The sequence below is a fragment of the Acomys minous genome (genome assembly GCF_964271855.1).
Source record: "Acomys minous genome assembly, chromosome: 10".
Lineage (NCBI taxonomy): Eukaryota > Metazoa > Chordata > Mammalia > Rodentia > Muridae > Acomys > Acomys minous.
Genome location: NC_140491.1, coordinates 63,835,563 through 63,862,404, shown reverse-complemented (window position 1 = coordinate 63,862,404; position 26,842 = coordinate 63,835,563). Strand labels below are relative to the sequence as shown.

The window sequence follows — 26,842 nt, the reverse complement described above, 5'->3', positions numbered from 1 at the left end:
CAACATTACAGGCCATTGATTTGTTTGTTTTTCAAGACAGGGTTTCTCTGTGTAGCCCTGGCTGTCCTGGACTCGCTTTGTAGACCAGGCTGGCCTGCCTCTGCCTCCCGAGTGCTAGGATTAAAGGTGTGCACCATCACAGCCTGGCATCCTCCCTTCTTCTTCTTCTTCTTCTTCTTCTTCTTCTTCTTCTTCTTCTTCTTCTTCTTCCTCCTCCTCCTCCTCCTCCTCCTCCTCCTCCTCCTCCTCCTCCTTCTTCTTCTAAATATTTATTTATTATGCATACAGCATCCTGCCTGCATGTACACCTGCATGCCGGAAGAGGGCACCAGATCTCATAGATGGTTGTAAGCCACTATATGGTGGCTGGGAATTGAACTCAGGACCTTTGGAAGAGCAAGCAATGCTTTTAACCTCTGAGCCATCTCTCTAGCCCCTCTCTCTTTAATTTAAGACAGAATTTCACTACAGGCTTGGCTCTGTAGATCAGGTTTGCCTCTGTGTCTCCCACGAGCTGGGACTAAAGGCGTGTGCACCATGGCGTGTGCACCGTGCGTGGCCGCTGCTTCTGCTTCCTGACTTGAGACGCAGTCAGGACTTCTCCAACATGAGCTATGAGCCAAAATAAACCCTTCTCCCTTAGATTGCTCTTGTCAAAACAAGAACATAACATTCTGCAAGAAAATATTTTAACGTCACTCAAGAACCAGTATGAAGACTATACAGTTCCTCTAAACAGAGGTTTTTTGTTTGTTTGTTTTGTTTTTTATGGTTTTTCAAGACAGGGTTTCTCTTTGTAGCCTTGACTACCCTGGACTCACTTTGTAGACCAGGCTGGCCTCGAACTCACAGCAATCTACCTGTCTCTGCCTCCCAAGTGCTGGGAGTAAAGGCATGTGCCACCACCGCCTGGCTTAAACAGAGTCTTAAAGTAAGCACAAACAGAAGAGGACAGTTCAGGAAGGGTTGTGATAAACACATGTAGGTATGTCCGTGGACAGATGTCCAACATCTCAATCCTGAGACAAATGCAATTAAAATCTGCACTGACGCCTTATGGTCAGATTGGCCAGAAGGAAAAACTGACTCTAGTTTTGAAAACTGGGTCTTTTGTGATGAATAATTTTATATCAGATCAAACAGATTTTGCCAAGCATGACAGTATTCCCTTCTTGGCTGCTTCTTTTTTCTCATTTTTGAATTTTTATTTAATTTTAATTTACGTATGTTGGTGTGAGGGTGTCAGATCTTGGAGTTACAGACAGTTGTGAGCTGCCATGTGAGTGCTGGGAATTGAACCTGGGTCCTTTGGAAGAGCAGGCAGTGCTCTTAACCACAGAGCCATCTATCCAGCCCCTCTCTTCCTTTTTAAAAACAGCATCTATGTAGTCCAGGCTGGCTTGGAACTCACAGAGCCCTACCCACATCTGCCTTCGGAGCGCTAGGATAAAGGTGTGAGCCACCACCCTTGGCTTTGGGCTATCTTGAATAAATGAAGCTGAAATCTTCAAAATATCCCTGCAAGGATGTTTACAGCATTCTCAGTCAGTCAAAAAAAGTAGGGACCTCCATCTCCTCCCATGGGACAGCACACTGAAGTCCTTCTGCACAGGGAACACTCCGGGAGGCATAAAGAGAGGGACCTTGTGCAGCATGTGTGAGGCAAACCGGTGGGGAAGGGGAGCTTGGGAGCATAGGTAACAGGCTATATGCTATGTAAAAGTGAGGAAATTGTACCCTTTTAATTTAATTTTTATTTCATGTGTATATGTTTTATGTGTTTGTATTTATGTGTACATGTGTAGGTATGTATTGGTCAAAAATCGATGCTGGATGTCTCTTCCTCTGAAGCTTTCTCTGTCTGTCTGTCTGTGCAGTCTTGTTTTATATTAATTTGACACAAGTTATAGTCATTTTGGAAGAAAGAATCTCAACTGAGAAAATGTCACTAGCCTGTCCTGCACTTATGTGATTGATGATTGATGTGGGAGGAGGAAGGGGAAGAGGGAGAAGAAGAAGGAGGAGAAGAAGAAGAAGAAGAAGAAGAAGAAGAAGAAGAAGAAGAAGAAGAAGAAGAAGAAGAAGAAGTTGTTTTCTCAGGGTTAGCAGCACACAAAGGCTGTGGACCAGAGGCAGCCAGGGCAGTCTTCTGCTGGCAGTCACATCTGATATTGTAAAGTCAGGTAGTGGTGACACATGGAGAGGCAGGTGGAGCTGAGTTTGAGGCTGGCCTGGTCTATCGCAATTTCCAGGGCAGTGGGGGCTATATAGAGAAACCCTGTCTCAAAAACCAACCAATCAACCAACCAACCAAAAACAGCAATTGGTGGTGCACGCCTTTAATCCCAGCACTCGGGAGGCAGAGGCAGGCGGATCTCTGTGAGTTCGAGGCCAGCCTGGTCTACAAAGCGAGTCCAGGACAGCCAGGGCTACACACAGAGACCTTGTCTCAAATAACAACAAGAAAGAACTGGAGAGTCTCCTGGTTCCTTCCCTGGCCCAGTCCGTAGAGCTGGGACTGCGGATGTTTGTGTGTGTGCGGAGATGTGTGTGTGCGGATGTGTGTGTGTGCAGATGTGTGTGTGCAGATGTGTGTGTGCAGATGTGTGTGTGTGGATGTGTGTGCAGATGTGTGTGTGGGGATGTGTGTGTGGGGATGTGTGTGTGGGGATGTGTGTGCAGATGTGTGTGTGGGGATGTGTGTGCAGATGTGTGTGTGCGGATGTGTGTGTGCAGATGTGTGTGTGCAGATGTGTGTGCGGAGATGTGTGTGCAGATGTGTGTGCGGAGATGTGTGTGCGGATGTGTGTGTGCAGATGTGTGTGTGGAGATGTGTGTGTGCGGATGTGTGTGTGCAGATGTGTGTGTGCAGATGTGTGTGTGCAGATGTGTGTGTGCAGATGTGTGTGTGCGGATGTGTGTGCGGAGATGTGTGTGTGCAGATGTGTGTGTGCCACCACACCTAGCTTTTGTGTATGTGCTGTGTGTCTGAACTCACGACCTCATGCTTGTACAGCAAGCACTTTATCCATTGAACCCTCTCTCCAGATATTTTTTTTTTCACTTTTTTCCCCCAAAACAGGGTTTCTCTGTGTTATCTTGGCTGTCCTGGACTAGATTTGTACACCAGGCTGTTGGCGTACTTTTAAATCACGATATTTATTTTGAGTTCTTTGAAATTCTTTCTCCCTACTCCACCCCAATCCCTTCCAACACCCCAACACCAGGTAGGGGAGAAAGAAGGTTAGTGGGGAGAGGGGGCGTTGTTGTCCTTAGCTCCTTCCTGCTGTTTAGGGCTGTTGGGTTCCTTCAGACAAGTCCACTCTCTGTTTCAGGACATCTCCAACTTCTCACCAGACTGCACCGACAGCAGCCAGGAGCAGCAGGGGGAGCAGCAGCCGCCTTCTTTCTCAGATCCCCAGTCTCTCTTTGGATCTGGCTTTTATCCCCACTACAAAGACTATGCCCCTACACGAGACATTTCACGACTGACAAAGATCATGTGTCCTCTCAGGAGGCAGCTATCAGCTGTGGACAAGCTGGAGACGCCCCCACATCCCACACCTGGGATTAAGACAAAAACACATTTACATATATAAACCAGAACTTACACAACACCAGGCTGGCCTCGAACTCACAGAAATCTGCCTGCCTCTGCCTCCCGAGTGCTGGGATTAAAGGCATGAGCCACTATGCTGTGCTTTTCTTGTTTTCACTTTTTGAGACAAGGTTTCATGTAGCCAGCGAGCTGGCTTTGAACTCAGAGGATGACCTTAAGCTTCTGGTCCTCCTGCCCCTGAGTGCTGGGAACGCCACTATGCACCTGCACATCTGGCCTCACGTGGTGCTGCGGCTTGAACACAGGGCTTTGGTGCGTGTTAGGTAAGCAATTCTGCCAACTGATCTATAGTAGTAGTACCTTACGTTGTTGGTTAAAAAAAAAAAAAAGCAACAGGTAGCTGGGCGTGGTGGCGCACGCCTTTAATCCCAGCACTCAGGAGGCAGGCTCATTGCTGTGAGTTTGAGGCCAGCCTGGTCTACAAAGCAAGTCCAGGACAGCCAGGACTACACAGAGAAACCCTGTCTCAAAAAACAAAAAACAAAACAAAACAAACAAAAACAAACAACAACAACAACAAAACCCCACCAAGTCTAAAGGAGAGAATGGCTTCCTTTGGCCCGCCTACATTTGTGGCTTGGCGGCACCCAGCCCTCTAGCCTCTGGACTCTTTTAGTCACCTGTTACCTGACTCCACTCTGGCCTGGCCCAAGTGAGCAGGGCAGAGGACAAGGTCCACAGTCACAGGGAGGGGGTGTCCCCAGTCCTCCCTCCTCCATCATTCAGGACACTTCCAAAGTCCAGCCTGAGCACCGGGCGGCAGGGTGGGGGTACGGAGGGGGGCGCTCTGCTCTTCTTCCCTCCCCAGCAGCAAGGTGAAAGGGGGGGGGGCATTGATGATGTAGAGGAAAAGGAGGAGATGCCAGACCCCAGCAGCAGGCAGAGAGCAGATCTGCCCCTCCCACAGCCCCAGGTTCAAGTGGGTGGGGACAGGGCGTGGAGGACAGGCTGAGGGAACTTCCTCCAGCAATCCGTGAAGGTTGACTTCCAGCTCAGGTGAGGGGCCCCAATGCTGTCCTGGTCTTGTGGGCTGGCTTTGGTAGGGGGCTGCCTGTCCTGGGTGAGGGGAGACTGCCCGACCTGGCCTTGTGTATGCCTATGCAGTCTTGGGTCCTACATTCCTCGAGGTGGAGGAGAGGGTGGGTTTGTGTTTTCTGCGTTCCTACCTGTGACCCAGTTGTCACTGTGCTTTGGGTGCTGATTAGGGTGACAATCCAGGTTCTGGGCAGGTAACTTGTCCCCTCTTTCCTCACTTCCTTCGGATGCCCAGTGCCCCCATTTAGCCTGCTCCCAGGAGGTACTAACCTCTCTTTGCCACTCATGAAACACTGGGAATGTCTTCCTTTTGGGGAGCTATGCCTCAGGATACGAAGCCGCAGAATTTCAAGGTGCTGGAGGCTCAGGAAACGCTGTGGCTTTGACGAGTCCAGCGGGCAGTATCATCCACTGTGAGGCTTGCTCTGGAGCAGAGCTGCCCAAGAGCTGCCTGGCATCCTCTCTGTCCATGGTGGGCTGGTGCCTGTGAGGACTCAGGATTTCTGCCGGGCTCCAAGGTTATGGAGAAGGGTGCAGATGTCCTGGGTACCGTGGATAATGGCATTCCTTGGTCAGGTGCCCGGGTTCATCTGGGGTCAGCTAAAACCTCTCAGATCTCCGTTAGACAAATCCGAGTTTAGGATTTCAAGAAGGAACAGATGTCTTTGATAAAAAGCAAAGAATGCTACCTGGCCCCTGCACTCCAAGTAGCATGGCTCCAAGGCTCCCAGGAAGTTGTCCCGCCCTGAAGGCTGGGTTGGGATAGCGTCCCATGGGATAGAGTCCCATGTCCACTGCTATCTACCTGACCTTGCAGCTCAGCCCCTCCTGCTATGGGACTCTCCTGGAAGGAACGGGTCTTCCTGGCCCTGCTGGGAGTTGCAGCAGCCTCTGGCCTCACCATGCTCATCCTCATCCTGGTGAAGGCGACCAGTGTTTTCCTGCCTGCAGAAACCAAGGTTTGTCTCAGATAGCAAGGAGGGTGTTGGGCTGGGTGAGCAGGATGTTGGCCTCCAACGCCTTTCTGATCCCAGTGTTGTCCTTAGTTTGGGATCGTGTTTGATGCCGGCTCCTCCCACACATCCCTGTTTGTGTACCAGTGGCCGGCAAACAAGGAGAAGGACACAGGCGTGGTCAGCCAGGCCCTGACTTGCCAGATAGAAGGTCAGTGGACAGTGCCGGGTCAGATCATTGCTGCCTGGCTTGGACTTGGAGGTGCTGACAGGAGGCCCAGTGTGAGAGACCACTCAGCGAAAGGCCCTCGGGAAAGCACATCAGCCTAACAGAAAGGGCTGTTGACTATTGAAGTGGGAAGCAGGGTCACACAGTTGGGTTGGCTCAGAGGAGAGCCCACACACAGACCTCAGACAGCATACCTCACCCAGGGTCTTATTCGGTCCCCACTTCTGCCCTCTCGCTAGCATCTCGAAGCTTCCTGTGTAGGTACCACACTGCACTGGTGATGACGGAGGCCACCAAGTGCTAGACCCTGAGTTCATTTCCTGAGGTCCCTCTCCATCCCAAGCATGGCAGAGGCAGACTCCCCAGAAGCCCCAAAGTGGGAGGAACTCGAGGTTTCCTGCCTTTCCCTCACTGGACTTTGGGGTCCACTATGCAACCACACTAGCTTTGTCTCCGGGTCTCCTTTGATGATATATGAGACAGGGTCTTGCTGTGCATTGCAGATTGACCTCGAACCCTCAAAGCCCCTACCTCAACCTCCCGAGTACTGTGATTACAGGCAGGCACTGTCATGCCCCATTCAGAAATCCCTAATTTAACCTGGGAACGGCCTTCTTCTTAAAAAAAAAAAAAAAGTCATACACACAGACTCTAACACTAGGATGTGACCACGACTTTGGGGGAGGGGGGCACCGTTCAGCCCTAGCCTTTAGATTTGGAGCCTTTTCCTAGGATACTGTGTTTCAGGACCCGGAATCTCTTCCTACGCCTCTGACCCGACACAAGCTGGGGAAAGCCTGAAGAGCTGCCTGGAGGAGGCACTGGCCTTGATCCCACAGACCCAGCATCAGGAGACGCCCACGTTCCTGGGAGCTACAGCAGGAATGAGGCTGCTGAGGTGAGAAAGCGACAGGTCGCATGTGTTGGGGGGTCACTCCCAGAATCCAGGCATGAACACCCTGGCTTGAAGTGCAGTGGAGTCTGGGATGAGGTACCACAGAGGCTGGCACGAAGCTCTGCTCCAGCCACGCTCCTCTCTGCCTAGCCAGAAGAACAGCTCTCAGGCACGAGACATCTTAGCTGCAGTCTCCCAGACACTGAGCAAGTCTCCTGTGGATTTTTGGGGTGCCAAGATCCTGGATGGGCAGGATGAAGGTGCCTTTGGTTGGATCACTATCAACTATGTCCTGGGGATGTTCCTTAAGGTGCAGGGGCAGCCTAAGGGTGAGGGGCTGGTCTGAGAAGCCAGCGCCTGGGGCTGGCTGGCCTGCAGCTGGGGCCAGTGTGGCTGCCCGGAGCTAAGCGTGTCATCTGTGGTCAGTATTCCTCTGGACAGTGGATCCTGCCTGAAGAGGGCATGCTGGTGGGTGCTCTGGACCTTGGTGGGGCCTCCACCCAGATAAGCTTCGTGCCTCGGGGCCCCATCCTGGATGAGAGCACCCAGGCCACCTTCCGCCTGTACGGCGCCAACTACAGCGTCTACACTCACAGCTACCTCTGCTTTGGGCGGGACCAGGTCCTGGGAAGGCTCCTGGTTGAGCTGGCACAGGTTAGGCTGGTGTTTGAACGGTGGGAAGGTGGGGTGGCACTGGCTGGAGTGTGGGAATGTGCCAGGGCTTAGAGTTAACGCCCTTTCCTCTCTCTGCAGAACAGCTCAGGGGCCCGGGTCAGATACCCATGCTACCATAGCGGCTACCAGGCCACAGTGCCACTGGCGCCTCTGTATGAGTCACCCTGTGTCCACGCTAAGGATTCCCTGAACATCACCCAGAATCTCACAGTTGAAGGGTTGGGCAGCCCTGGGGACTGTGTGGCGGCCCTCCGGAGTCTCTTCAACTTCTCCAGCTGTAAGGGCCAAGCAGACTGTGCTTTCAACGGGGTCTACCAGCCCCCTGTGCACGGCCAGTTCTATGTAAGTACTGCTCCCCAAGCCCAGGCTTCTCTCTGGCTCCCCAGGTACCCTTTTGACCCCATGGGTACCAAAGGCAGGTTGAACAGGAGGTGCCCTGGCTGCCTCTTAGGGACTCTGACACCTGTGGGAAAGCCTGACTAAAGTGTCCCGGGCCTCCTTCAGGCATGCGCAGCCTTCTCTACCTCCCCCAGGCATTTTCCAATTTTTACTACACGTTCCACTTCTTGAACCTCACCTCCAGGCAGCCACTGAACATCGTCAATGACACGGTCTGGAAGTTCTGTCAGAAACCCTGGAAACTGGTGGGTGACCCTGGGTACTTGTCCTAGCCCTGTCCCCATACCGTAGCAAGCATTGCCTCTGGGGTCTTTACTAAGTTTCCTTGGACAGAGATTTGTGCTAAAGATCCATGTAGGTAGCAGGGGAAGTTGCCTGTTTTGAGTAGAAAATGGTCCAGGGTGCTGAGGGGATCAGCCTCTGCACCCCAGGCCCTTTCTAGGATGGAGGACAGTGTCCACAGGGATTTATGAAAGGGCTTCCCAAAACATGTGACACTGCTGTCTGGAGACTGTTTGGATGTATGGAGCCTCACCATAGCTGACAGGAGTGCTCCAAGGTCACTTCCTCCTTACCTTCTGGAACCTAAGGTGGAAGCCAGCTACCCCGGGCAGGAGCGCTGGCTGCGAGACTACTGTGCCTCGGGCCTCTACATCCTTGTATTGCTGCTCGAGGGCTACGGGTTCAGCGAGGAGACCTGGCCCAACATCCAGTTTCAGAAGCAGGTGCCTGTCACCGAGAGCCTCAGCATGCCTGGCTCGGGGTGAGAACGGGATGGGGGCCAGAACAGCCCCCCCACCCCCCGCCCAGCAGTCCTGAGCAGCCACGTGTCTCATAGGCTGGCGGTGTGGACATCGGCTGGACGCTGGGCTTCATGCTGAACCTGACAGGCATGGTTCCAGCCGAGGCGCTGACCGAGTGGCGGGCTCAGAGCTACAGCATCTGGATGGCTGCAGTAGTGTTTGCAGTGCTGACCCTCGTGGGCATTCTCGGGGCGGCCGCCGTCCGGCTCTTCTGGACCGAGGACTAGGTAGAGACCAAGCTGGGCTACAGCACAGGCTGCAGCGTGTCTAAAGCAGAGACCGTGTTGGGATTCAACAGGAACAACTTAAATGTTTGTGCTGTCTGCCTTGTCAGCCGCTGTCAGCTGTCGTTAGGAAAGAAAAGCCTTTGGCACACAGGACCTTTGGGGCACGTCCTAGATGCCTGCCCTCATGAACCCCTGACCCTTACCAAGCAGGCCAGGAGGGCGGATTCCTCCCCTCTGTCCCCAGGGGGACACTGGCTACGGGGACCAGAGTGGTCCAAGGGATGGACACAGGAGGGTTTCTGGGGAGGGGCAGATGTGGGAATAGGGCCACCTCTGGAGGCTGTGGCCAGTCCATCAGAGACTCGCTGCTTCCTCATTATAGTCAGATGGACGGAGGAGTCAGACCCCGGGTCTGTGTGTCAGCGCATCCTCCTTCATGCAAGAACCTCTTGTTGGATCCTTTTTATCATCAGTCCCAGAATACAGATCAAATTGAGGTAAAGGGGACAGCTTTTGCTCGTTCATTTCATTTGTTTAAATTAAAACTGTGTGGGGCTGGAGAGACGGCTCAGAGGTTTAAGAACACTGCCTGCTCTTCCAAAGGTCCTGAGTTCAATTCCCATGCAACCACATAGTGGCTCACCACCATCTATAATGAGATATGGTGCCCTCTTCTGGTACGCAGGTGTACATGCAGGCAAAACACTGTATATTTAATAAATTTAAAAGGCTTTAAAAATAAAAATAAAACTGCTCTTGGTCACAGTATTTCTTGCTAGTGCTGGTCTCCTGGCCGGGGTCCTGGAACAGGTGCGGCTTCCACACGGGCGCCAGCTGGGACCACAAAGCACTTGGGGAAAATGCCGATGCGGCCATCTCGGTGCCCCTCCAGCCACGCGTCGTCCACTGTGGAGACATGTTGGCGCTACGTCTGCTTACAGCGAAGGCGGAGCCCTAGAGAGCAGAGCCCCCACCAGGCCCGGGCGATCCAGCAGCGTGGAAAAGGGGCAGCCCGGTTCTACCTTCACACAGAACATCCACTGTGTCCCCTTGGCGGAAGTCCAAATCCTCAGGTCTTTGGGCTGGGTAGCTGTGCTGAGCTACTACTTGGTAGAGGACTGGCCGGCCCCAGGCCCCCTGTGGTGGCAGAAGAGTGGGCTGCAAGGGTGGCACGAAAGACTGGCTTCCCCTCCGCCTGCTGGGGGGGCCAGCAGTAGCGTCACAATCTACACACACAGCGCGCGCGCGCGCAGCTCACCCGGCACTGCAGCTGCAGTCCTCTTGGGCCCGTGGCCACATTCCTCCACACACTCTGCAGGGACTCCTCCGAGGGGATGGCGATCCAGGACTCCTGCCCTGGGGCTTTGTAACTGCAAAGAGAGTCCTGAGGGTGGGGTACACTGTGTAGGGGAGTATGCCCAGCCCTTACTTCAGTGGCTGCCTAGCTTTGTAGGCATAGAGCTAAGGAGGCCTTAGCTTTGGTTCCTTCCTGGGCCTGAAAAGTGACCAGTTCAGAGGAAAACAACAACAAACTTCATCTATACGGTTCAGAACCCTCACTTCCTTGTAGCTCAGGCCCACCCTTTTCTCCTGTAGCATAGGGTCCCCACCCCTACAGCTGCCTAACTCACCTGAGCTGCCCTGTCTGGGCCTGGTGAACGAGCGCTTGGGCCAGCAGCTTCCGAAAACTGGACAGGCCAGTTCCTCTTGCGGCCTTCAGGGGCACAGTAAAGTGGCACTGCACGGTGACAGCCTCCGAGGGCTCAGGGTCCTTTGCAGCTGCTCCCTGGGGACAGAAGCAGGCTTCCATAGTCTTTAAAGGCAGCTTGGTCCTGGGACCCAAGGGGACAGAGTACAGGCTGGACGGAAAGCTGGAAGACAGAATCTGAGGTAGGTAGGGCCTTCCTTGCTTCAAGTGGCTGGTAAAGAGGGACTGGAGAGCAGGGCAGCTCTTACCCCAGCTCCTGAGGAGTCTTCAGAGGGGCCGGGCCCTCCGGATGCCAGCAAACTGGAGCACAGAGCAGGGCGTATGTGACCACCTTTCCATAAAGGAGACACTTTAAAGTAGAGGAATGACTGGCAGGTAGCTGTCCCTGTCCCCACACTTTCCTTAAGGGACAAGTGCCCATGTCCCAGCTCTCCTAAGGTGGCTCCTCTTACCCCTATTGCTCGGGGCCCTCTTACCCATGGCTGGAGGAGACTGTTGGCCAACTTGCTCCACCTGGGACCTCTGCGAAGGAAGACAGAGGTTAGCAGGACCTTAAGAGTGTGGGTCCTCAGTGACAGTCATAGGGGAGGGGAGTAGGGGGAAAGCGGGAGGGAGGGAGGAATGGGAGGATACAAGGGATGGGATAACAATTAAGATGTAATATGAATAAATTAATAATATATATAATAAATAAAATAAAATAAAATGAAAAAAAAAAAGACTGTGGGTCATCACACACACACCATCTGCGGTCATCTTGGCACTCTGACTCCTTTGAAGTGTTCTTACTTAAGTTGGTACCCTGGCTATTTTCTAGTTGTTAAGTTCTGCATCTGTGAGCGAGGTTGTTGTACAGTGGTATTTCCTAGACATTCCTTGATGCGCTTTTACCTTTGTTGGATTTTTGTTTGTTTGTTTTCCAAGACAGGGTCTCTCTGTGTATCCTTGGCTGTCCTGGACTCACTTTGTAGACCAAGCTGGCCTCGAATTCACAGTGATCCGCCTGCCTCTGCTTCCCGAGTGCTGGGATTAAAGGCGTGCGCCACCACCGCCCGGCCTTGTTAGATTTTTTTAAAAAAGATTTATTTATTCATTATGTATACAATGTTTTGCCTGCATGTACACCTGCAGGCCAGAAGAGGGCACCAGATCTCGTTACAGATGGTTGTGAGCCATCATGTGGTTGCTGGGAATTGAACTCAGGACTCTTGGAAGAGCATCTGAGCCATCTCTCCAGTCCCTACCTTTGTTGGATTTTTTTTTTAAATAAACAATTATTTTATTTTTAAAAAGTGGTCCTGGGAGTGGGACCTGGACCTCAGGGGTCTGAGGTGGTGGGTCTGGATTCAAGGAAGAAACTCCTCGGGCTTCGCCCTGGCAGTCAGTGGTGAGGGATATAATCTGGGAGCTTGGCCAGCAGTTAGCAGGAAGTCATTAGCAAACCTATTTGGGAGTAAATTCATGGTAGGCCTGGACACACCTTGGGACAGGGTTGAGTCCCCCCAGCCCCTGAGTCCACAGTCTGCCCAGCATCAGCGGTGGACCGGGCCTCTATCAATCTCCGGCTCTCAATGGGTGCCTTCCCCATCAACCCTGAGGAGAGCAGGACAGACTCTACGGAGGTGTCCAGCCTAGGGCGCCCTGAGTTGGAGAGGAGGTAGAAACCTCTGCCCTCTGTCGGGCACCCATGGGTGTGATTTGTGAAGTGGTTTAAGGGAGACTAGGAAAGGCAATGTGTGCCCTAGTGAGGCTTAGCACCAGGACAGGAGCTGCAGGTGTTGGTACCTGGGGGTTTTGAGCACAGCTGTGAAGGATACAGTTGCTCTTAAGGACAGTGAACTGCGGGGTTGGAGTGAACTGAATACTGGAGAGAGGTAACGTGGAGGCGACTGTCCTGTGTTTTTTTTTTTTTTAAATGTATACAGTGCTCTGTTTTCATGTACACCGTACACCTGTACACCAGAAGAGGGCACCAGATCTCATTATAGATGGTTGTGAGCCACCATGTGGTTGCTGGGAATTGAACTCAGGACCTTTGGAGGGACAGGCAGTGCTCTTAACCTCTGAGCCATCTCTCCAGCCCTGTCCTGTGTCTTGTAATAAGCCTATGTCAAATCTTCTCAAAGTGCTCACCATGGCTCCTGGGGTGGCTGCTACAGGGCAGCAAGAGTTCCTGCCTGAATCCCCTCCACCCAGGGGCTCTGGAGCCTTGCAACGGCCAGGAAGGAAGGTTGCGTGGCTTGGGCCTCCTGCCCTGTCTCCTCCCAAGCTGTTGAGTGTGTGCCACTGAGTTGCCCTGCTAGCCATGCCCTGGTATGGCTGACTCTTACCAAATCCCTGGCTGCCTGCTTTACCAGAAGCTTACTTAGACTTATTCTTTGGCTCCTGACAGGCGAACAAATAAGAGTGACCAGCCATCCCTGCCTTGTTAGAGCTGTCTCTCAGGAGGAGTTAGGGATGTGGTGGGTGCCACCTCTCTGAAGGTCTCAGGTGTCAGGCCACGGGAGGAGAGGCACCCACATGCTCAAGGCCTTCCCACCATGGGGCTCAAGCCCTTGGCCCATCCTGCTGAAGCCTTGCTTCCCTTGTCAGGGCCACAGTTCTGCAGAGCCAGGCCAATAGCACATTCATCTGCTCGACACCCACCCACCTACCTGCTGATGCCGGACGTCTGGGTTGTGGTTGTCAGGGATGACAGAAGCCACCACCTAGTGGGGGGGGGCAGGGATGCAGCTGGATTAGGGGTCCCATCGGGTCTGCTCCTCCAGGTCCCCAGTTCCCACTACTCCTGTGTGTGGCTGTACTCTGCAGAGTGTGTGTTGTATACCTAGCTCAAGGCTGCTGGACCACTACAACTAAAAAAAAAAAAAAAGTAGGATGGAAAAAACCATATGCACTAATAGTATCAACTTAATTTTATTTTATTTATTTTTTTTCGAAACAGGGTTTCTCTGTGTAGCCTTGGCTGTCCTGGACTCACTTTGTAGTCCAGGCTGGCCTCGAACTCACAGTGATCCGCCTGCCTCTGCCTCCTGAGTGCTGGGATTAAAGGCGTGCACCACCATGCCCGGCTCAACTTAATTTTAGTACAACTTGTTAAACACTCTTGTTTCTGTGACCAGAGAACAGTGTCCCTACCTATACTCAGTCTGCCTGAGGGGTCACTCACAGGCAGTGTGCACCTCAGGCAGCTGCCCACAGTCACACAGCATTGGTGGGTCCAGCACAGTGCTCTCGCAAATGACCATGGGTGTGTGGCCAGCCCAGGGGTCATCAGTGGCCCTTCTTTGTGACAGAGCAAGTGACTGTTTTTTTGGATTCCTCTTTTACATTGGGAGGTGGGGACACTTCATCACAGCCTGTGGTTTAGGGGCATTGATATGGCCTTGGCTGGCCACCCACTTCTGGGACCTTGCTGTCTGTAGCAGAGGTGCAGGAACACATGGAAACGCACAGACACTGGACCTATCTAGAAGAGTGCGGGCTGAGGGAGCACCGCCACGGGGTTCCTGTCAAAGGGCCTGAGCGCCCTTTCTTTTTTTTTGTTTGTTGTTTGTTTGGTTTTGTTTTTTCAAGACAGGGTTTCTCTGTGTAGCCTTGGCTCTGTCCTGGACTTTGCTTTGTAGACCAGGCTGGCCTCGAACTCACATCGATCCACCTGCCTCTGCCTCCCGAGTGCTGGGATTAAAGGCGTGCGCCACCACCACCTGGCCTGAGCCCCCTTCTTTAAAGCTGACTTCTGGTAAGTCCTGCCTTCAGGTCTACAGCCTCATATATAAACACTCACCCAAACACCTAGAGCCTTGTGCCCACTTTCTACCCACCTGACTTTCAAGTGGCCGAGGCTACACCCAACTGGCCTCATAAACACACTAGATGCCTAGTGCAGGGGCGCCACACCGTGAGCTTGACACAGGCCACATTTTGGCAGCTGGTAGCCAAGCTGGAAAACACCCTGGTGTTTTACCTTAGCCTTGCCGAGGAAATCCACAGGCTCCAGATGCTTTAAGTGTTGCCTGGGAGGCTGGAAGACCTCCCCTTTGGGGACTTGCCGCAGGTGCAGGGGTACCTGTTTCTGGGGTGGAGCACATAAACCTGGGTGGCCATGGCTGCGAGAGCCGGGGGCCTAGACATCAAAGGGGCTGCTCGGGCTTCCATCATCATGTGTGACATGCTACAGGAAGTAGGGGGCACCCAGGCTACCTCTCTCCGTGTCATCCAGTTTAGTCTTGAAGGAGAAGGTACAGAAGATGACTCCGGGCCTGTCTCTCACCTGCACTTGGTCCAGGGCAATGTCCAGGCTATCTCGGGCCTCCTCTGACCATTTGGAGATGGCCTCCGCCAGAGTCCCGGCAGCCTTGGTCCAGAGCCCTGCCCGGCACTGTGCTGATGCCATGTTGTATAAGACCTAGGAACAAGGGCAGACAAGGCAGCAGGGGCCAGTCCCCCGCCCTCACTGGAGGTCTCCAGTCACAGTAGCTGAAAGTTATTCTGTATGTTCACCTGACACTTGAGGTAGGGACCAGGCCACCTGCTGCCTGGATGGCTTTATTTTCAGATGCGGAGAAGTCATGCCCTGTATCTGTTTGGTCCTGATGTTTTACTTTGGGCTTTTTGTCTGTTTGTTTTGTTTTTTTCGAGACAGGGTTTTTCTGTGTAGCCTTGGCTGTCCTGGACTCACTTTGTAGACCAGACTGGCCTTGAACTCACAGCGACCCATCTGCCTCTGCCTCCCGAGTTCTGGGATTAAAGGTGTGCACCACCACCGCCTGGCTATTTTGCGCTTTTTTTTTTTTAATAAACTTGAAACAGCATAAGTAGCTTTCCCTTTTAAGTATCTTCCTGTGGGGCCATGGAGGGCAGTTGGAGAGATGGCTCAGTGGTTAAGAGTACTTACTTGTTGCTCTTCCAGAGGACTTGGGTTAGAGTCCCAACTCTCACATGGTGGCTCACAAAGTATCTCCTTGGCTGACACCTCCTAGTCCCACACCCTGCCACCACCATCAACTGCTCCCTGTAACTCTGGGTCTAATGCTTTCCCATTGGCAGTCCACGGACACTCAGAACCGCACATGCAGCGAAACAGAGCACTCTCACAGGCTAGCCTACATCCTCAGTAACGTGAACTCACATGATGCTGCGAGCCCATCCTCCCTTTACCCTGGAGAGGTAAACACAGTGGACTTAGCTCCGCTACAAGGAGAGAAACCTACCTGATCTTCTTTGGCTCTCTGATGCTACTATTTCCTCTGGCGCATCTGAGCCAGCCCCGTTGCCCCCAAGCTGGTCTGTCGCCTTGTCATGATGCTCAACTCTCTCCTCCTTTTCTCACACACGAGCCCATGTTAGCCCCCCTTCCCTGCCACTCCAGTCTCCTTTGGGCAATCAAGTGAATTTCAGGGTTCCAAAAGGCTTTGGCTGGACACCTCATTCCACATGGCTGACCATGACAGTAACACCATCACAAAGGTGACAACCCTGACAACACTCCAGACTCCAGTCAGAATCTTAGACTACACTATTGGACCCCCCCCCCCCGTTGCAATCCAGGGCCATGGCAGCAGAATCTTAGAACTCCCATGAACCCCAGGTCCCCCCTCCCACAGTACCCCAGGGTCACAGAGCGTATCTCAAGCCCCAGTGACACTGCTTGGCCTCTGAACTCTGCGCGAGCCGAATGCTCACTTACCTCCCAGGCTTGTAATCTGAAACGCAGGCCCAGTTGTGTGTAGTCAATGGCAGCATTGCCCCTCAGCTGTGCCAGGGCCAGCTGGAAGTCAGACGTGGCCTCCTGGAACCTGTAGGCAGGGGTGGGGGGGTGGGAGAGGTGGGGGGGGTGGGGGGGCTCTCAATAGCCACAGGGGAGGGGCTGAACCGGGGAAGCGTGGCTTCTGGGTGCCCTACCCATCCTTCTTTCTGTGTCAGCTCTGGGAGACCTGGAGGCAATAGTACTCAGCTAGATATTAGCACTTCGTGGGTCCTCAAATCCAGACCAGTGTGCTTAGTGGAAGTTTAATTCTGCACAGCCTGACACCTGCGCTCTGTGCCTGGCAGCGGCCCTGGCCTACGCCCCAACCCCCCTTCCTACTGTCCTGTGCTCTCTCTTCCCGCCTCTCAGGGTCTAGGCTTATGAGGCCCTTTACTAGTCTCTGAACTTGCAACTCTGGATGAAATCTCTGTTCCCCACCAGACACTGCACTTCCCCCAGTCACCCTCCTGGCTAACTGGAGCCTGCAGCCCTGACTATCCTTGCCTCTCAGAAAGCCGCGTGGCCGTCCACATGCTGGGAGAAGCCCTGGTTTTCACATCTGGAAACTGACTAGAAACAGTGTTCTCACTACGACAGACACGAGGAGAAAACCAGGCATGTTGAGAAAGTACTGCTGACTCTTGACAGAGACAAGGACGGTGTATGTGTGTGTGTGTGTGTGCGTGCGCGCGTGCGCTCTAGCCTATCCAGAGAATCCTTTTCCAGGCTATGAGGGATCCAGAGGAAACAGGGAAGGAAGTGGGTGCAAACACGGGGTTTGCAGAAACAACGGGTTTACAAGAACCATCCAATAAGGAACCCGGGATCCCACTGTGCTCACCTTTCCAGAAGGAAGTAGGCCACCCCTCGCTGGAAGAAACCAACAGCCATGCAGGTGTCCTTGGCCACTGCTTGGTGAAATGCCTAGAGACAAAGATGCTTGTGGGACACCAAGCTCAGTAACCGAGAACCCAGTGCCACAACTGCACGTGGAAATGTGCGTGCTCATGAAAGCTGTGCGGCAGCTTCCTGCAAAGCCACAGGTGGAAGGATGCGCTGCTGCACCCGTTTCCCAGCTGCCAGGCCGCACCTCACAATAGGCTCAGGGCCACATCCCTGTGGCTTAGAAACCGAATTTGTACACAGTGAGCACGGAGCTAGAAGAAAATGCTCCAAAATGTGAGTAACAGTTAACTCTGGGAGACAGGCTTGTGTAAGATTTTTGGATTTTTAAAGTCTCATTTCAGGGGCTGGAGAGGGCTGCTCTTCCAGAGGTCCTGAGTTCAATTCCCAGAAACCTCACGGCATTTCACAGCCCTCAGTAATGGGATCCGAAGTCCTCTTCTGGTGTACAGGCATACGTGAGGACAGAACACTCACATACATAAAATACATGAATAAATCTGCACAGCTCCTCAAATCAGACTCAGAAATGTGTGTCCCCGGCAGGGGAAGCGGCCACCACTTAGCCCTGACGCCACATCTGACCAGGTGGAGGGACCGATTGTTGAACTGGATGTAACTTCGGAGTTTTCAAGTCCCACAATCAGCCTGGAGATGGGGTGGCTGCTTGCAGATACAGTCAACACTACAAGTGGCAGGTCAAAGTGCACGCTTAGACTTCCTTATTGCAGTTATACCCCGGTGTCTTGTGTTTCCGGGTCTAGCTGATACGCCCATGCTTGTACTCATATATTCTTTATTGACACAAGGCAGTGCCCGGTCCTCTTATGGCAGACCCTTTCAAACCCCTCTCTAGTTACAGTGTGAGGAGGTGAGTGCGTGACTCACCATGGAACCACCTGGTAACAGACCAGTACATTTCCTTTTCTGAACAATAACCCTTTTGGTTTTTGTTTTGTTTTGCCTTGTTTTTCAAGATTGGGTTTCTCTGTGTGGTCCCGGCTGTCCTGGAACTCACTTTGTAGACCAGGCTGGCCTCGAACTTAGAGATCCTCCTGCCTCTGCCTCCACAGTGCTGGGATTACAGGTATGCGCCACCATGCCTGGCTCAAACGGTAACTTTTTAGTGAAGAAACAATTACTGAAGCAATTGTAGGCACAGGTGAATATGTAAGAAATAATAGAAGAGATGGCTCCGTGGGTAAGGTTGCATTACCAGGCCTAAGGACCTGAGTTTGATCACAAGGTCCACATGGTGGGGGGAGAAAGCTGACTCCCACAAGTTGTCTCCTGACTTATACACATATGTAAACAAACAAATAAATATATCATATTAAAATTCCAAGAAAGAGATCTGGGCGTGGTGGCTCATGACTTTAATCCCAGCACTCAAAAGGCAGAGAGGCAGAGGCAGGTGGATCTCTGTGAGTTCGAGGCCAGCCTGGTCTACAAAGTAAGTCCAGGATAGCCAAGGCTACACAGAGAAACCCTGTCTTGAAAAACCAAAACAAAACAGAAAACAAAAACACACCGAAAAAAAAAATCAAGAAAGGGACTGGAGAGATGGCTCAGAGGTTAAGAGCACTGGCTGCTCTTCCAAAGGTCCTGAGTTCAATTCCCAGCAACCACATGGTGGCTCACAACCATCTATAATGAGATCTGGTGCCCTCTTCCGGCCTGCAGGTGTGCACACATATACACAAAATAAATAAATCGTTTAAAAACATTTTTTTAAAAGAAGGAGCTAATAGAAGAGACCATCTCCACACAATGCAGTTTTTCTTCTCTTATCCTTGGTGCTGGGCATGTTTGCTTCTCATCTGTGTGGTGTCCACGTGACCAGTGAGAACATCTGCGTTGTAGGCAGGGTGTGTGGGGTTTGCATCTCACACCCCGGAATAGCTTTCATTAATGAACACGAACCAGAAATGCCCTGATGCCTCCTCTAATGTGTGCCTCTCTGAGCATCCCTGTGCTTTGATTTTTTTTTTTCCGAGACAGGATTTTTTCTGTGTAGCCTTGGCTGTCCTGGACTCGCTCTGTAGACCAGGCTGGCCTCGAACTCACAGAGATCCACTTGCCTCTGCCTCCCGAGTATTGAGATTAAAGGCTTGTGCCACCACGCCCGCCCGGCATCCCTGTTCTTTGAGAAGCGAATGGGGAGACATGTGAGTGCTCAGAATTGGGAAGGCAGACTGTGTGTGCCACCATCACCCACAAGTATCTGTCGAAATCTGTTTCCCCCCCCCCCACACACACACACCTTCCCAGGACCAGCAGAGCCCCTGCCTGCTGACGCCGACCTGGCCCCCAGCCTGCCTTGGGTTATACCCCTGCCGCAGTGTTGAGCATCTGAGCCTGGGCTGGCCTGACCTGGAACAGGACTGCTGCATTTGGCTCATGTGTCTGCGGAGACTGCCCCATTCTAGCCTCAGCTAAGAGTGGTATCTCCGAAGCTCATAGCTCCTACTTGCTTCATACAGCCGGTAAGAGGGAACATTAGTTAAAGAACAATTTCTAGGTAATCGACAGCGTAAAGGGATTCCAGGTTGACTATGAAGTGGAAAAGGGTGTCCTTTCCCGCGGTGTCCGCTGGAAGATAAGGAAGGATTCAGGTCCTCAGTCGCGTCTTCCCGGGGGCGCTTACCCGTAGAGCAGCATCGGGATCCCCTGCCATCAGGTGCACGCAGCCCATGTTAAAGGACATCTTGGCCGACGGCTCCCGGACGACTGAGAAGAGGCGCAGCGCGCAATCCCAGTCTTCGCGCGCCACGGCCAGTACCCCCTGGTGCCAGTCTCGTACCTGATCCCCTAGAGAGCTCATGGGGCTGCTTTGCGGCGAAGGAAATTAGCGATTATAGCCCGAGAGAGCGGGGCAGGAGGAGGATGTCCCACAGAAACTGGGGGGCTGTGGGCCAGGGGCAAGGCGACCTCGGGACCAGGACAGCAGCGAGAAGCAGCTAGTGCCACCCGGCTAAGGCGCGCCAGACGACAGGAGTTGTGACACTCTGAGTTGAGACCGACGCTCCGCCCCTGCCCCAGGCACCTGTCTGAGGCCCCGCTGCCTTGGGCCACCTAACCCGGTTCCCAGGACTGAGGACCCGGGTCTCCGATCACATAGCCACGCCCCTTCATCCGCCAGGCGTCTCTGTCCACACCCCGGGCCAGCTCAGCGCCAATAACGCCACGCTCATCCCCACATGGACACTCCTTCTCGCGTACCCCGCCCCCCAGTTCTTGCCTCCCGCTCGGCGTGACCACTCCCCTCCCTCAAGCCGGGCCCACTCCATCACAGCTGCCGTGGGGCCAGCCAAGGCGCTCAGAAGCCAGGTTGGGGCCTCGGAGTCAGGCGTAAGCTTTTTGGTTTCTGGTTTTGCAGCTGGGGAGGCCTTTCTCTGGCAGTGGGCACTGGCCTGGCTGTTCCTCCCCGCTGCGAGTGTGGCCACTGGGACTGGGTCTTCTTCCACACGCCCTTTACCCTGTGTGATCACAACTCTCCAGAAAATACTACCCATCGGACAGTGCTTGTGTCCCTGTATATACAGGTGGGACAGCCCGGTATGGACTCTGCAGGACACCTGGAGGTTGAAGGCCACCTTCAAAAAATTCTGCTTGCTAGCCGGGCGTGGTGGCGCAGGCCTTTAATCCCAGCACTCGGGAGGCAGAGGTAGGCAGATCATTGTGAGTTCGAGGCCAGCCTGGTCTACAAAGTGAGTCCGGGACAGCCAGCACTAACACAGAGAGACCCTGTCTCGAAAAAAAAAACAAAAGACAAAACCAAGCATTCTGCTTGGATGAGGCTCACCCACAGTATGGGGAGTCTTAAGCCTGAGCCAAAGCTGTTGATACAAACGTTAATCTCTACTAAAGTTTCCTCTCTGACACTTGGGGCACCATGGAATGGCCAGGTTGACTCGTGAAATTAAGAACCCCAGCACCAGGGCTGGAGAGATGACTCAGAGGTTAAGAGCACTGACTGCTCTTCCAGAGATCCTGAGTTCAATTCCCAGCAACAACATGGTGGCTCACAGCCATCTATAATGGGATCTGGTGCCCTCTTCTGGCCGGCAGGTGTACATGCAGGCAGAGCACTGTAGCACTGTATGCATAATAAATAAATCTTAAAAAAAAAAAAAATCCACAGCACCCAACCCACTGTAACTTAAGCCCATTACCCCTGTTTGTCTGCTGGTTGATCCCATATGTGACCCCAGAACTGCTTAACTTTTCATCCCTGTATCCTTATGTGTAACAATAGCAATGACCAATTCTGTCCCACCAAGGCCTTTATGAGACTGAATGGGATCCTGTAGAAGGTGTCAGCCTCCTGTTGGTGCTCAGCAGAGCTTGTAATCCTGAGCTCTCTGGGGCTCTGTGTCCCTTGGCATTCCTCTGCGGCCCTGGGTTTCCCTTAACTGCTGCCTGGAGTGGGTAGAAGTTGCTAATCTGCCTTCTTTAAGTTCTGGTGCAGCCATTCGGCCTCAATACCCAGATCCCGCACTGTCCCGAGCCGACTGGGCACTCCCCCTTTTTTGGCTCTTCCTGGAAGCCCAGCCTAGCCTCCATCCCTGCCATCCCAGCTCCACCTGCCCATTTTCTTTTCTATGGATTCTTCCTACAGTGCTCCATAGCCCGTGCGGTGGTTTGAGTTGGAATGGCCTCCCACATGCTCATATGTTTGAGTGCTTGGCCTCCCCATTGGTGGAACTGTTTGGGAAGGACCAGGAGGTGTGGCCTTGTTGGAGGGGGTGTGCCACTGGGGATTGGGCAAAAAGCCTGTACCATTCCCAGCTAGCCCTCTTGCTCTTTGTCTCATGCTTTCAGATCGAGATGGAAGCTCTCAGCTACTGCTGTGGTGCCATGTCTGCCTACCTGCCACCATGCCTCCGCCCTGGTGCACATGGACTCATTCTTAGAACTGGAAGCTCCAAGTACATTCTTTCTTCTGTAAGTTGCCTTGGTCATGGTGCCTATGCAGCAATAGAAATTAACTAAGACGGGCCATTTTCTTATGTTGCATGGTTGTCCCAAGCTCTGCAAGGACCCTCTGATGAGCCCTAGAGGCCAGTCACGGTGACTTCCCCTGAGTGTGTATGCTGTGCTCTCTGTATGATGGTCACATGGATCATCACCGCGGCCACGTACCGCGGCTTGACCAGACAGAAGCCTTCTTAAGCTGTAGTTGTGGTGTCCTGTACAGAGACATGCCAGTTGGACAGGCACATGGTTGGTTTTCTTTTTTCTTTTTTTTTCTTTTCTTTTTGGCTCTGTGTAGGTCCATAGTCTTTGTGATACCAACATCTGAGTGGCTGGGCATCCTCTGGGGATGATTTCAAATTTACTGATAAATGCTGAAGGAAGAAGGTACATTACAGAAGTCAGGTGGGAAGCAGACCTTTGTCTCTGTGTTAGCTAAAGAGTCCAGGGATAGCCTGTGTCTGAGGTCAAGCCCCAGTTTCTTTTTAGGACAGGCCGCTCAAGACACTGAACCCCAAGATTGTGAACTGTAAAACCCCTTTTCTTATTGGTGTAATTGAACCCTAACACACACCTTTATTCCAAGAACTTTGTTGATTGTAAATAGATGATTACGGTGTGGCTCAGCCCTAGCACACACGTCTAACCCAAGAGTTCACTGAACACATGATTTAGTAAAGTTCGCCCTAGGTCAAGAGGTAAAGCAAGAAAACAGCTGACAGGGGTTAAGTGGAGAGGAGAGACTTTGGGAGAAGGGTATTTACGACAGCATGGAGAAGGAAGAACTTTTGGGGTTTCCCTCTTGGGCCGTCGGGTGAGCTGGCAGGCTTTTGGCCTTGAGCTTTTTCCTTTTTCCTTCGGGACAAGGGCTGAGGAGGAAGGTCAGCTGGGCGCTTCCTCTGCTTCTCAGAGCTAGCAGGTTTCCCCCCCAGGATCTGGCTCCTGAGTCTTCATTGGTAAAATGGAATGATTTGGGGTTTTCACTTTTTATAACAACAGAGGTGAACAGGTGAACTGGGGTCCTTTATCTTCTTCTCAGGCCTTGCAGGGTCTAGAGGGCAGGTGGCAGTGAGCAGGAGAACGGTGCCTGTGAGTGTCTCCTTTGTGTACCTGAGACAACTCTGTCCAAGGCAGCTGGTGTCACCCATTTTCCAGTGTCCCCACTGAGGGCCAGACCTGGTGCAACCGTGCAGCATGCATGAGGAACAAAGCCTTCAATGGAGAGGAGGCCTCAGCTCTTGCTCCTTGAGTTTGGGGACCCACAGAATGTGGGAGAAAGGCACTAACAAATGTGGATGAGGTTGTGGGGAGTAGGCCCCTCGTACTGCAAAAGAAAGCCTCCAATGATGCCACCATTACAGCAAAAAAATAGTCTAGCAATTCCTCAGATGAATGCAAGTATATCCACACGAAAGTGGGAGCAAAACTTTTTGTTTTGTTTTTTGAGACAGGGTTTCTCTGTGTAGCCTTGGCTGTCCTGGGCTCACTTTATAGACCAGGCTGGCCTCGAACTCACATCGATCCACCTGCCTCTGCCTCCCCAGTGCTGGGATGAAAGGCGTGCACCACCACGCCCGGCTTTTAAGCTGGGCATATTCTTAGCACTGGGGAAGTTGAGGCAGGAGTGAATCACACGCCAGTCTCAACTACATAGCAAGACTCTGTCTAAAATAAATAAATAAATAAAAATAAAAACAAGGAAACAATCAAAACATATATACAAGTATTCACAGTAACCATAGTTATAATAGAAATAAATAAATAAATGTGCTTCCATTTATTTTTCAGTTATCGGATTATAGGATTCCAACACAGCATGGATGGACTTTGAGGAAATGTGCCATTCATAAAAGCACAGACACTCTATGATCTTGATTGTGGAAAATGTCCACAACAAGTGAATTCACAGAGAGCAGACATAGCTAGAAGAGGAGAGGAAGTGCGGATGGGTTGGGATGCTGTCTGGCCGCAGATGAAGCGGAAGTGTGCACCGAGCATGCTCTTTCAGACGGTAAGCTTTATTTATGTGGCTTACTTTGGTAAACTGCAGGGCATTTCCGAGATGTACGCAGAACCAGCGTGAGAGTTTGTGAGTGGATAACACTGTTCACAGGGAAGGCCTGAGCCAGCTTGACTGCAGAGGCCCAGCCGTGCCAGCTGGTCTCTCAGTACCTGCCTTGTTCTGAGTGCCCTGGAGTCTCTGGAGTCTGAGGGGTGGTGGGTTCTGTTCCTCATAGGCTCTGGGTATCAGCTCTGTCACTCTGTGCTGTTCTTCCTTCCCCCTTGTCTCTCAGGCTATGTGACAAGCCCAGAGCCACACACAACCCTGATGCTAGGGGCTGAGGGACCTGGAGCCTGTCTTTGGAGCCTTTAGGAGGAGACAGCCTAGCTTGGCACCGCATTCCTCAGACAAGCCTAGCGCATCTGCTAGGAATAGCTGATCTATATGTGTGATTCCACATTTTCTAATAGTGCATTTAAAAAGGGAGAAATGAAGCCGGGCAGTGGTGGCACACGCCTTTGATCCCAGCACTCGGGAGGCAGAGGCAGGGGGAGCGCTGTGAGTTCGAGGCCAGCCTGGTTTACAGAGTGAGTTCCAGAACAGCCACAGCTACACAGAGAAATCCTGTCACAGGAAGAAAAAAGTTTTTTAAAAAGGAAAAAATTAATAAGATTAATTTGTTTTAAATTATATGTGTAGGCACGTGTGTGTATGTACTTATGGGTGCAGGTTCTGACAGAGGCTGCAAGAGGACATCAGATCCCCTGGTTGGAGGTGCAGGTAGTCACGAGCCACCTTGTGTGGGTGCCTCCAGAAGAGCAGGTAACTGGGAGATCAGCTTTCTAGCTCCAAATATATATTTTTAAATTTTATTTACCTTTACTTTATGTGCATTGGTGTTTTGCCTGCATGTATGTCTGTGTGAGGGTGTCAGATCTTGGATTTACAGACAGTTGTGAGCTGCCATGTGGGTACTGGGATTTGAACCTGCATTGTCAATGCCCGCAACCACAGAGCCATCTCTCCAGCCCCTCCAAATATAATTTTAACATATTTTGTTTTTGTTTTCTTGTTTTTGTTTTTTGAGACAGGCTTTCCCTGTGTAGCCTTGGCTATCCTGAACACACCTGGCTTAATATGATTTTTTTTTTCTTTTTCTTTTTTTCCCTCAGAGCTGAGGGCCAAACCCAGGGCCTTGCGCTTGCTAGGCAAGCACTCTACCATTAAGCTAAATCTCCAACCCCTTAATATATGTTTTAAATTGCAAATTACCCAAAATATTCCCACATGCAAATGACATCAACTATGAGCTCTCATATCCTGTCCTGCTACAGAGAGAAAGCACTGTGCTGGGAGCTTAGTGCCTCGGCCCTAAAGTCTTTCCTGTGGACACGGCTTTCTGGGGGCGCTCTGAGACCAATGCTGCCCAACCTGCCTGGCTTATAACCCACCCCAACCTCTGGTGTCCAGTATCTTTGAGAGGAGGTGTGTAAAGATGGAAAATGAGGTTTAGGGGCTGTTCACTGGACCCACATTTTGGTCCCCATCCTATGTCACCCCAACTGAGCTCAGGAATCTGAAGGGGTGATGCCTGGCCTTCTGCTGCCCCCTCGAGCCCTACCCGTACCAAACTTCAGTCAGCACCTGAAGTGGAGCCAGTGCTGTGCTCCTGTCACGGCTCTCCCTCAGCGGCTCACATCAGGGGAGTGTGGGTTTGGCTTGGGTTTTTCAAGACAGGGTTTGTAGACCAGGCTGACCTTGAACTCACGGCCTCCCTGAGTGCCAGGATTAAAGATGTGCACCGCCGGGCCCAGCTGGGAGTGTTGTTTTAAACAAAATCTCAGTCGTTTCATTTTACTGGTGAAGCCTCGGGAGCCAGATGCTGAGGTGAAAGCCTGCTAGCTCAAAGAGGCAGAGAAAGCACCCAGCTGATCTTCCTCCTCAGCCAACATCACAGAAGGAATTCTTCCTCCTCCTCCTCCTCCTAAACAGTTCCCCAAACCCCTCAAACTGAATGTTCCTCCCTTCTACTTCCTGTGCACCACTCATCTGTCCTTCTGACTTCCTCTTACTCTGTTTTCTTTTTCCTTAATAATCCTATGTTCATTTCCTGTCAACTGGTTGCCTGCTCCACCTCTTGACCTATGGTTGACTTTATTTAATCCTGTTTACAATATTCAAGCAGAAAGCTCTTGGATTAAAGGTGTGTGGTAGTGCTGAGCCACACCACAACTAGAAACAGATTTTTCCAGTAAATAACACAGTCACGGAGTTCACAGTATGATCAAAAATCCTGCGACGGGGAGAGGAAGGTCATTGTTTTCAATATGTAACTTTGGGAGCTGGAAGCCAGCTGGTTTTTGCTCTTGCTTTTGTTTGTTTGTTCTTCTGTCTTGGTTTGGGTTTTGGTTTTGTGAGACAATGTATTGCTGTGTAGCCTTGGTTGACCTAGAACTTGCTATGCAGACTACGCTCACCTCTAATTCATAGAGATCTGTCTGCCTCTAATTCCTGAGTGCTGGAATTAAAGGTATGTACCACCATACCTGGCTTTGGATCCTGTATTTTATGGGCCTAGGAGCAAGAGACACCCTAAATTTCCCAGTGTTTCCCCCACCTTGAGAGAGGAGCACCGAGAAGTCTGCTGTGTCACCTAGTGACTCCAGAG

General features: G+C 52.0%; 2 protein-coding genes across 3 annotated transcripts; one reads left to right on the top strand and one right to left on the bottom strand.

Moving 5' to 3' along the window:
* Window positions 1–4,398: 4,398 nt before the first annotated feature.
* ENTPD8 (ectonucleoside triphosphate diphosphohydrolase 8) lies at window positions 4,399–9,557 on the top strand. The gene is made up of 10 exons (XM_084798829.1): window positions 4,399–4,615; window positions 5,472–5,613; window positions 5,701–5,818; window positions 6,584–6,734; window positions 6,882–7,041; window positions 7,158–7,385; window positions 7,485–7,748; window positions 7,940–8,050; window positions 8,396–8,530; window positions 8,644–9,557. The coding sequence occupies exons 2-10, from the start codon at window positions 5,488–5,490 to the stop codon at window positions 8,833–8,835; spliced, it is 1,485 nt and encodes a 494-aa protein (XP_084654955.1). The 5' UTR covers window positions 4,399–4,615; window positions 5,472–5,487; the 3' UTR covers window positions 8,836–9,557.
* A 36-nt stretch (window positions 9,558–9,593) lies between these two features.
* On the bottom strand, window positions 9,594–20,169 carry NOXA1 (NADPH oxidase activator 1). Of its 2 annotated transcripts, XM_084798835.1 has the most exons (12): window positions 19,843–20,169; window positions 17,134–17,216; window positions 16,233–16,341; window positions 14,817–14,951; window positions 14,511–14,618; window positions 13,198–13,251; window positions 11,020–11,065; window positions 10,792–10,874; window positions 10,467–10,621; window positions 10,094–10,205; window positions 9,858–9,972; window positions 9,594–9,741 (listed from the first exon to the last, which is right to left on the bottom strand). In XM_084798835.1, exons 1-12 carry the CDS (start codon window positions 20,017–20,019, stop codon window positions 9,611–9,613), a joined length of 1,308 nt encoding a protein of 435 aa, XP_084654961.1. In that variant the 5' UTR covers window positions 20,020–20,169; the 3' UTR covers window positions 9,594–9,610. The 2 variants fall into 2 exon arrangements, with proteins under 2 accessions (XP_084654961.1, XP_084654962.1); XM_084798836.1 differs by lacking the exon at window positions 14,511–14,618.
* Between the last annotated feature and the right edge of the window lie 6,673 nt (window positions 20,170–26,842).